The 11,483-nt window shown below is 31.5% G+C and overlaps 1 protein-coding gene across 1 annotated transcript in view; it reads left to right on the forward strand.

Annotated features, from left to right (window-relative positions):
• Positions 1-1,398: 1,398 nt before the first annotated feature.
• The window catches only part of LOC130614879 (uncharacterized), a 31,966-nt gene continuing 21,881 nt past the window's right edge, over positions 1,399-11,483 (forward strand). The window contains exons 1-12 of the mRNA XM_057436346.1: positions 1,399-1,550; positions 5,374-5,484; positions 5,755-6,298; positions 6,390-6,455; positions 6,678-6,775; positions 7,282-7,558; positions 7,803-7,877; positions 8,050-8,106; positions 9,743-9,946; positions 10,013-10,205; positions 10,554-10,704; positions 10,966-11,123. Of these exons, the coding sequence (XP_057292329.1) occupies positions 1,523-1,550; positions 5,374-5,484; positions 5,755-6,298; positions 6,390-6,455; positions 6,678-6,775; positions 7,282-7,558; positions 7,803-7,877; positions 8,050-8,106; positions 9,743-9,946; positions 10,013-10,205; positions 10,554-10,704; positions 10,966-11,123 (1,962 nt within the window). The 5' untranslated portion in view covers positions 1,399-1,522. The remainder of the gene's footprint in view (positions 1,551-5,373; positions 5,485-5,754; positions 6,299-6,389; positions 6,456-6,677; positions 6,776-7,281; positions 7,559-7,802; positions 7,878-8,049; positions 8,107-9,742; positions 9,947-10,012; positions 10,206-10,553; positions 10,705-10,965; positions 11,124-11,483) is intronic.

The raw sequence follows: 11,483 nt of genomic DNA on the forward strand, positions 1-11,483 counted from the left end.
TAGGACGATCTTTATAATGCTACACTGCACGAGCTTTAACTTTCGATAGCATATAAACTTTAAAATAAAGTATTGTTCATTGGATAATAAAACATTGGATAATAAAACAATTTGTTGCACTGTTAGGATTCTTGTTGACTCAAAACTCACTTTAGCCTCGTTCTCCAAAAAAATCTGTCAAAACGAGGATTTAGACTTTAGCCTGGATAAGTTTGAGGCGTCCAGCCTAGCTGCGCTGTCTCTTTCTATCTATCTCCTCAGGCGATTTAAAAGATTCCGCCTTTGCTGGCGGAAATCAAAGTAAATTTGAAAGTTGTATCAGGGAAACAAAATTTGGTCACAACACAATATTATAGATTTGCTAAATAGAAACACAAAATAATGGTGGAAAACCGATTTCATTGTACTACGTCAAATGATTCATCGTGGCTTAGTGTAGCGCCAAGCTAGTGTGTTGAAGCGTCATCGTGACGGTATAGACTGATGTCACCAAGAAGAAAGAAAGAAAAATATGGCTATTAGATCGTGAAGATATATTCAAACCTTTAATTTAAATGCTGAATGCATTTCATATAATATCTATGGCAGCCTTGCCAACTAAGATGTTTGTGAACAAATCCAACACGCATTAATCTGGGAGAGAAATTGTTAATGCAGTTCAAAAATAAGATTTTCAACTCGTTGTCAGATTATTTTTTTCGTCTCACATGTGCACGCTTTTTTATAAGAACAAGCATAACCTGAGACCAGCTATTCTTATTTTTTGAGACTATTCAGCCTAGTTTGGACTTATTTTTTTCTTAATAGTAAGAACACAACTTCTAATGCAGCCTTATTTTTTATTATTTCCCCAAATCTCTTTGAAATTTTTTTGTGTGCTATAAAAAATAGGTGTTTTATTTTTATTGTGCTAATGGACCTCTATAATTGTTTTCATGAACAATCGAGACAGAGGAGACAGAGAGAGATTTCTTCCTAGATTGTTTATACTTTTGGGAAAATTAAGATTCAGGTTGTCTTTAGCTCCTAAAAGTGGTTTTTTCTCTTTTGACATCGAGACCGAAAGCAAAAAGTAAACGCTAGCGGCTTTGACATAGGCAACAAAACATTAGGATGAGGATGTACAGAGCCTGAAGTTATTCATAATTTACTTTTATTATTCGGCAAAATCCGAGGCTCCTGTTCTTATCACATAGCTCTTATTAAAACAACGTGTACTGAGGCATGGAAATTTTGGTGTTCGAGGAGGCTTAAGGTTTTTAGGTTTCAAATAACGAAGTCTGGGAACGAGTTGGAATAAAAAACATAACGTCAGGAATATGAATTTGCATTAAATTATTCCTTTTTTTATAAATAACTACATAAATTATTGATATTCTGTCTCATTGTATTTATCTTTATAAGAATTCTCATAAATAAAATAAAAAACGAAAAGAAAGAAAGGAATTTTCTTGGGATGAATAAGCATTTCATAGCACATGAAACCAAAATGAAAAATCTTCACCAGAAAATGGACGTATAAATGAACTTTAAAATGTGGACAGTTATAGGTAAGGTTTTTAGGCTTTCATTTCTTGTTTATTTTCTTCTTCTTCTTCTTCTTCTTCTTCTTCTTCTTCTTCTTCTTCTTCTTCTTCTTCTTCTTCTTCTTCTTCTTCTTCTTCTTCTTCTTCTTCTTCTTCTTCTTCTTCTTCTTCTTCTTCTTCTTCTTCTTCTTCTTCTTCTTCTTCTTCTTCTTCTTCTTCTTCTTCTTCTTCTTCTTCTTCTTCTTCTTCTTCTTCTTCTTCTTCTTCTTCTTCTTCTTCTTCTTCTTCTTCTTCTTCTTCTTCTTCTTCTTCTTCTTCTTCTTCTTCTTCTTCTTCTTCTTGTTATTGTTTTTGTTCTCCGTCTTAAACAGTATTTCCAAATTTGACATTCCGGAGAAACTTGAAACATCTGATTTACAAGACAGATAAAGAGTTTCTCTATTTTCTTAATGGACATTTACCTCGCACTTGTTTTTACCACAAACAAATATTTTGATCTTTCGACGGTACTCTCTTAGTATTTTCATTTTAAACTAAATTAAGTACACGCTCTTTTTTATAAGAAACACGCTTATAAGAAACCTGAGGCTCAAAATTTAAAAATATTAAGCTTGACTCAAGCTTTCTCAAGCTCCTCCACACCATACTATTGCAGAAAATAAATAGCAGACAAACTAAAACTATTAAGAAGCAACCATTTTTGCAAACAAAGCTTTTGTACCTTGGTTGGATTTCCTGTACAGGGGGTTGATGACCTACTTACTTAAGAAACTGTTAAGAAATTTTTAGCCTCAAAATCAGATAAAAATAAGAAACTTAAGCCTCAGTAGACAAAGATAAAAAAAGTGTGTAGTTAAAAATAAAAGTCCAAAGTTTTCTCGTGTTTCCCGATTTTTAAAAAGCACGCGGTGTATTATATATTTGTGCATCAACAGCTTTTAATGAATATATATTTTTCTTTAGTGGTCTAGAGAAATGGTGGTGTTATTCATTTAAACTATATATACAAATTTACTACGTGCATGCTAAGTAGACAAAAAACCACCAATTCAAGTCTTAAAAACAAATGGTGAATCGCCATTCTCGACCCCACAGCTCTTTAAAGTTTTAATATAAAAGAGCTCTGGGGACCAGAATGGTGATCCACGTCTCCAGGGTTCAAAATACTTAACACAAAAGTGAACTGATCCTGGAGAAGAGGTTGCATACTGGTAATGTTTTGCGTTGCATCAGCTTCCAGATTATTCTATTATTATATAAGATAATTCATTCTGGTATATATTTAACAGGAAATATGATCAATTTAAAATTATGCATATTTACGGAAATTATGTATAAGGGTTAGGGTTATAGTTATTTTGCATAATAACCGGTTGGTATGCATACTTCCAGAATTTATTACATCTCTGTAATGCTACGTTGACACTAATAAGAAAATAGAATTATCATTATTATTATCCAGCGAGCACTTTTCCACATCTTTTCTTTAAAAAAGATAAAAACCCCGGGAACAAAGTTGTTATAATGTATAACCTTGCTTTAATTTACTTCTTGGTCGTAGTAGGACTTGATATTCAGAGTTTTCTACAACCTCGTCCCTAGGGTTTCCTGCCTGTTGGACATGGAGGCGTCAGGTGAGCGCTAGCGGCCTCGACGTTAGGTAACAACCTTGGGGACGAGGATGTTTTTATGCTTCGCCTAAATACAACTATCGTTCATTTTTTCGAAATAAAACAGTGACACAAATTATATTGTACCAAAATATTTTTTTTTACAACGAACAGCACGAACTCAAAACACACAAAATCAAGCTTAGCAAGGCTCAAGTGTTAAACCGTCTTTAACAATAATGGTTAAATAAAGAAATCAATCAAAACGGATATAGTTCTACTTAAAACATTGTACTAAACATTGTCTTGTTCAGGCTAACAAAATTAGGACCATGTTTATAATTTTGTTCCCCTTTTTGTTTTCGTGTCTTTAAAACGAAACGTAAAGAGTTTTAGTAATAAGAATTTGTACTACTACACAAAGATTGATTTTGAAAACTACAACTCCGGGCATAATATAGTGAAAAAAAGGGCGGGATTTTTAACACCGTAATCACAAGGATTTTAGAACGCCCTTTCGTAAACAAAATTATTTTATTGCTGTTTATTATGGATGAAATGTCAGGTGGATGAAAAAATGTCAGTTTATACTACTCCGTTTAAACTGATCGTGTATTTCAGCCTTAACAAAAATTAAACGGCATGCATGGCAAAATAAAAACGAACAGGACGGGACGAATCATGGATAACCTTGCTGGAGAAAATGAAGATTTAGCGGAAGATGTAAAAAAAATAACCTTGTTGTTTGTATGGAAGAAGGACGGAGGTTGTCAAAAGTGCAGCTCGCGCTTTTTTGACGTGTTGTTTGTTGATCACATTTCAACGTAGAAATACTGGCCAAGAAATACAAGTAGTCAAAACCCAACAACCCTTGAGATTAGGTTGCCATTTGCATGGATCAGTAGTCTAGGTCTTTAAAACCCCTGGGTGCACGAAATAAGTAGTTACGGTAACCATGTGAGGTGTATACCGTTAAGCTTGGTTCTCACCTGGCACTAAAAGAGCACTAAGGAGCACTAAAGAGCACTATAACGAGCGATATCCCGTGTTTTTTCGTAACTGAGAATCAGTTTCAACGCTCCTTAGTGCTTATCAGAGAGCTTAAGGTTACTGTAAAGGAAACAATTTTTTTTAGGTTTTTTGCAAAAAATTCAAGACATATAGAAAAAAAAATTCTCTTTCGAATGACATATTTTATATTCAATGAAAATAATTGAAACATCCCTTTTTTCTGAAAAAAGTCTTTTCGAAGGTTTTAGCTATATCCTTCACACCTTCAAGAGAATATTTGCAAAATGAGTTGAGCATATTTTTTGTAAACATTATGCATGATGTGGAACTCCCCTGTAAATTATATGCATAATAGATAGTTTACTTTCACCATCGATATATATATATATATATATATATATATATATATAAATAAATTCTGGTTTTCCATAATATGAACAGCTAATAGCGCTATATCTTGATGGGGGATATAATTTGTATCTTAACTTGGGGAAAACCACATGCAGAGGGTTTATATGTTAAAGCTGTTCTTACAATCTTTAACCTTTTTAATCCAGACTACCCGACTGGCAGTTTGAATGGTTCAAATTGGTTTGAATGTGTCAATATTTCTGAACCCTCCTCAGAGCAAGTGATTCTGATAAAATATATTTGTGACGAAACAGGAATACAAATAACTTTAAATGTTTCTAGTCCTTGATCCTAGTAAAGTTGGATTTAAAATGTTGATACCCACTTAATCATATGATAGTCAGTTGATATACTTGCCAAGGGCTTTCAGTTACTGTGTAGATGAATTATTTTGATGTATATAGTGAAATGAAAATACACTAAGCAGTTATAGACTAGTTGTTATGCAAAGATTCTTTATATAAGTAGTCCTGATTTTTATCTTAGTGACTTTTTTGACAGGTTTGACTATAAACAAAACTCAAATAAATGCAAAATTTCCACAACCAGCAGATTTAAAAATTGAACTTATGCAAATGTGAACCTTTATCATATAAATGTCATTCCCCAGTGTTTATAATTCATTATTTGGCTCTGCAATTTTTTGTTAAAGGGTATGTTATTTGTCTTTATGCTGAGTTATGTTGGCATATATCATGAGTTAGTACGTTGGCATTCACATTGGCAATTGTCATAGGTCAACTTAACTTACTGCAAGTTTTCTTTATTAAAGCATTTACACCAGAGACTGTATTTTTGTATGTTATGTTTTATAGTGTGGATGGTATTTGTGCTATTGCCAATTATATGTCATGGCATCAAAAATGATATTCCCTCTGGTAGCTGGCAAGCTTGGACAGAATGCAAAGACCCATCAATTTGCAGAGGTATTTTATTTTTAAATATGATTTACATACTGCTTTGGTTTCAAAAATTATTTTTAAATAGTATATATATTGATTATATTTTTATGCCTGAATTAGGGTATAATTTATGTGCATCAGTTTAATATAAATTTTTTGTATTATATATATTGCAATCCTGAATAATTTGTTCCAAATTTAGGCTTCCATACTTTCAGCTGTATATTTAACTTCTATTTTTTTATAATTTTAATTATTTTATATACCTTTACTGGAAAAAAAATTAACTTATAGCTTGCAATGAAATATCAAGAATATACAAAATGTGCATGGCCAAGGAATCATTATGTTCAAGAAATGGGATGACACAAAACCAATCCTTAATAGATGTGAAAAATGGATCCTCAATAAACCCATTATTACCATTCTCTTGTAACAAAAACAAAGACAAGTGGAATGTGCTCCAAAGAATCAATGTGTCCTTGACGAAACTGCAGAACCTAAACATTTCAGTTGATGTTCGTTTTTCTGTTAAACTTCTCACCAGCATAATGGGTCAGGCAGCTGTGATGACAGACAAAAATGAGCAGAGTTTTCTAAATACTTCTCTCTATAGATTAAAAATGTTTTTTCAAAATTTTGACAGTTGCAAGTCACAACCTGCTAATAAACCTCATTGTATGGTGTTATTGGAGTTGATAAAACTTTTCTCTGGGGAATTAAATTACACATGTAATAAATTGCCACCCCAGTTTCACTGTCAACCAGGAGAGAAATATTGTTTTCCCTTAAAACAGTGCATTGGTATGAATCAAACCTGTCAATTTAATTTTGAAAGGCGAGTAAAGTTTTTTGTTTTATATATTATTTTATTTGAAACAGTTTCTTAAATTCCTAATTAATTGTAATGGCACTGGTTTAAACTTTAGATTTAAAGATAATGATGAACAACAAGTTAAGAATAGGTGCTTGGAGTTGTCATCATTTTGTGGAAGGTACAAATCCTTTGTTTAAAGCCACTAATCTTTATTAGCATCATGAACCATGCAATAATACGAAACTGCAATTTAGTGAATGAAGATCAGATTTTTTTAAACTTATATACAAAACACTAATAAACATTCTTCTAAATGGTAAATAAAAGTAAAACTCATTGTGTGTTACCTATATGACTTGTTAATTGATGCATATAATTATTATATATATTGTATATTTAGCTTTCATGCTAACATTACAATCTTCGATAAGCTGTGTCCTGATCTAAAATTGCCTTTGCAGAAGAAAACAGACTGTTTCAAGCCTATTAATAACAAAGGTACTGTTTTTCAGTCAGAATGTTTGTGTCATAGCTGAGTAAGCACCTATTATAATCAATTAGCCTTAAAGTAAGAAGGCAGGTGGATAAAGTTCATTCAAATTATATTAGTTCCACTATATTGAATGTATTGATCTAAAATAAACAAAAGACACAATATAGAAATCAGAATGTGTATATATACTATTGAGTTCAATATCCTACAGCAGGGTTGTATCTTAAAATGCGCTTTTAGTTTGAGCCGCTATAATCTCTTATATCACTTTGTTTTGGTCGGGTACACTTCAAAATAAGCGAAAGTAAAGCATTAATGGCATTGAGAACAGTATCAAACAGAATCAAATCAAATCAAAACACTGTTAATTGACAAGGCTGGTGAATGTTTGTCGGTTTAAATTTTAGGTTTTGAACATAGGAAATATATTATGCAGTTTTTTGCATCTGTTTTTCTTATTCTTTTGCAAGATAGAAGAACCAGTCAACATTAAATTCTGAAATTATTTTAGTGTGCCACAAGTTTGCAAATATGCGTGATGCATGTTTCTTGTCAAAAAATGTATGCTCACTCAACTCACCAGCAGATATTATTCCTCAATTGAGCTGTTGTGAGAAGTCTGATGGCATTGATCCATTGATGTTTATTTGTGGTCAAAATATGTTCAATAAATCAGGAGACACTTTTAATATTCCAAGTAAATACAAGTGCCCTGGTGGCCAGTCATTCTGTTTTGCAACTGGTGGTTGTTTGATGGATGATACTAAATGTTCCCTAAATAAATTGAGGTGTGTGATGATGTAGAATTTTTGATTTCCGATGTAATTTGAAATGTAAAATATTGAAGATGTTTCAACCTACCCACTCACAAATTATTCTTGATAAACTGTATTCCTGGTACTTCATTATTTTTTGTAAGAAAGGATTCGAATAAGTAGCCTTGTTTTGAGTAAAAATAACACTTTTGAGCAGAAGCTTCACATTGTAATCGCACAAAGAAATGTTAAAAAACTTTTAATGTTTATCTTTTAGTGACATAGAAGCTCGCAACAAAAGCTATCTCTGGAAAATAGCTTGTAATGTGTTACCTAATTTTTGTAGAACAAGGTAAGTTTTATTGTAAAGTAATTCAAACAATTATAACATAGAAGGGAGATAATTTACTAGTGTGTAGGCTTGTAAAAACCGGATTGCTTTGTCTATTTTTGTTGTGTAGGGAAAAATATTTTTCTATGTTTAAATGACGAATATTTTCATACATATTTTCTTTGTACCCTAGGTACAATGTTTACAAAGAAGATCTGATGCATTTATGCAGTGCAAAGCCAATTATTGTGTAAGTGTTTTACTTATTTTATGAATTTTTTTTTGAGTGTAATTTTAATTACATATATACTGTTTTTCCTCTAACACACACCCTCCCAAGTTAAAAAAATATTTTGCGCCACCCCCTCTATTTAGTACTCAGCGGTATAACATTCATTATATTTGAAAATAAGTGACAGGGCAATTAAAATTATTAGTTAATTTGTTATTTTTATAATAACATTCTTTTTTTTTCATGTTACTAAATAGGCATAGGCAGTTACTAGAATTTTGTAACATATATAACACTAAGAATATTATTGTATTGTTTTTACCTTTTTCACAATTTGTAGTGATTTTTAAAATAATTTCGTAACCACTTCCTTTTTTAAACCCCCCCCCCCCTGCAGTTATTAGAGGAAATACGGTATTTTTTATATCATATTGGTACCTAAAACAGCAGTTTTTCATATTTTCTCACCAGGATTAGTTGTTATAACCACATTAAAGTGATTCTAATTTAATCTAAAGGACGATTAATGAGCCATATAGTCCAAGACCAGTGCTGTAAACACATTGGCTTTTTGCTTTACAATCATTTAAAAACATATTAATATGGTTATCAAACATTGTTGTGTGCAAAACGATATCACCTTGATGGTATTATTTTTTATTGGTACATATTTTTGCATTTCAAAAAAAATTAGTCTTAATTTTTGCAGATGATTGTTTGCATATTAAAGGTCTTAATTTCCACTAATGACTTAAAATTGTATCTATTTCGTTCTTAATATCAATGAAATTGAACTTCTTTCACCCTGAGAAAAAAAAATCACAAATTGTTGCCATTTATTTTTTCGCAAATATTAAAAAGAAGAAAATGTGTGCTTGGTATTTTGTGTAATAATTTAATAACCTCATAAATTCTTTAAAAGCGCAAAAATCAATATCCCTGGGTTGAACTTCTAAGTGCCTATGTTATATATTTTTTTGTTTTAACCAAATGCTTGTTCATGTGAAGAAACAATTTTTCTTTGCATATCATTTTTTATTTATATACACCTTAAGGATTCCTCTTTTTAACTAAGAGCTTTCTGTAGATTTTTAGCAATTTATTAAAGTGGTTTTGAGTAGTTGTTGTTTGCAAAAAGGAACACCACAGTTTGATACAGTAAAAGAAACACAATTCTTGGAGACCAAATTTTGCTGTGTTTTGATTACGAAAATATTTTTAGTCCTTTAGGGCATGTGAGACCTGGTATAATTTGCATTCATATGAAATTTTAAAAAATTGGGCCATACAATTTCTGATATTAAGGTGCTAAATAGGCATGCAGGAAGACAAAAGAATGCATAGGCCAAAAATGGTATATTTTTAGGGTTTATCCCTGTTTAATTAAGAAGTAGATGGAATGTGATGTATATAAAGCTAATGGAAGATTTCTTAGCAAAAACACCAAACAAAGGGAAATTTCTGGAATAAATAAGTTAAAAATTTGGAATTATAAGAAATAAGGTTACTAAACATTTTCAGACTTTTGATTTTGGAATTAAAAACTTGAAAATTAGTCATTTTTTGTGTTGGAACTCAAAAACAAGTTACTATCTTTAACAATAACTTTTGCCGTTGTTTTATGGTTTTATGTAATTACGTTATTGTCGTTTAGGGGTAATTTAACTGTTCTCCTTCGACATGGGAAAACCATTATGGAAAACATTCTGTTGGAGCTTTTTAATATGAAGATGTTAGAGAAAGGTGTCTTGATCAAAGAAATAAAGAGATTTCGTAGAAACACAATGCGCATGTCCTGTGATGTAATCTCTAATGATGATAAAGATTATGTTTACGTTCGTCCAAACTGTGTGTTACGGTAAGATTTATTCCATTATTGTACAGCACGTCATGTCAAAAAAACTAAGTCTTTATAATTTTTTAGACCTGCCACAAATGAACCATGTTATTATTACATATGGGATGGTTTAGTAACATTAGCAAATGGTCAAATATATGAAGTGAAATTCATTCAGTTTAATTCCCAATTTCCATCACCTTCTCAGCAAGAAATGTATACGTTAGAAGTACCTGAGTGGGTAAGATCCACCAGGAAGTATGCTGACAAGTTTGTTGAAGTAAGTTTTGTTATTAATCTTTAAAAGCAATTACTCTGTTGCACCTTGATCTCAAGAAAACAAAAACGTTGAGAAGAAGATATTTTTGGACAAATTAGTGCGTGGACCTAATTGGTGTGAGTCAAGATCGCTTATCACTCTTCTTTAGCTTATCGTTTTAGAGTTTAATATTTTGGATGCTAGTTGTTTTATTTTCCTGATGTAAGTCTCATGTGTTCATTCTTACGAATAGTTCCAGCAGATTTACTGATTACTGATTACTGACTAACTTTTTCAAAAATTGTTGCAATATAATGTTGAAATTTCAAACACCCAGAGCACTATGTTTAAAAAATTATTTCGATATAGATCAAACATCTTAATTTCACATCAGCACCTACAACAGATAAATGCTTCACTGTACCAGATCAACTACTCCAGTTAGTGAAAGATCAACTGTTATATGTTGCCTGCCAAAGGCCAGTTCTTGCTATTTCCAGATGCAAGGCTCCATCAAGAAGTAAGTAAGAACAGAGAATGGTATATAACTGTACAAAGAAAGAAGTATTAGGAATTACATTGTAGCCATTTTTTTTTTACTCCTTTTAACTGCAGAGACCTTCCTATGACTCATTCCAAAACAGTAAAAAACACAAGCATATATTTGCAATTTTTTCTAAGTTAAATTAAATTTTGTAATACTATCAGCTCTTCAAGAAAACCCCACAAACGTGTACAAACTAGTAAAAATTAATTTTAAAATTTGAATAATTTTGTTTAGGCACGTTTATGATTAAAAGTAAATATGGCTGGATCAGGAAAATTCGCTGCAGTCATATAAAAAGACCCATTCCAATAAGTGCTGATTCAGCTGTGGCATACCGGCCACCATATAACTCAGAACAGCATGGAAACTTGTCATTCTCATTTATATGCCAGGTAATGTCCTCAAATTTAGGATGTAGAAAAAACATGTGCACTTTTCATACATGTGGAATGAAAAATGCACTCAAAATTGTTTACGAAAAATAAAAGAAAAGGAGCAACAAGAAGTAAAACTAAAACAAATATGGCTACTGTAGCAAAAAAAAGTGAAACTAACAAGTTGAACAGACAAAATTTGGAAAAAAGGATGTATTTGCTTTTCCTGATTACTTTTATCAGTAATGTTTTCATATGACATTTTCAAAAAGTTTACCTACAACCTCAAAATGGTTCTTTTCGAGTCGAAGGGAGAATGGCAACTTTGTTTTTAGGGGTTTAACGTGATCTCGAAATGCTCATTGAAAAACTAATACA

Source organism: Hydractinia symbiolongicarpus, chromosome 11 (genome assembly GCF_029227915.1).
Source record: "Hydractinia symbiolongicarpus strain clone_291-10 chromosome 11, HSymV2.1, whole genome shotgun sequence".
NCBI lineage: Eukaryota > Metazoa > Cnidaria > Hydrozoa > Anthoathecata > Hydractiniidae > Hydractinia > Hydractinia symbiolongicarpus.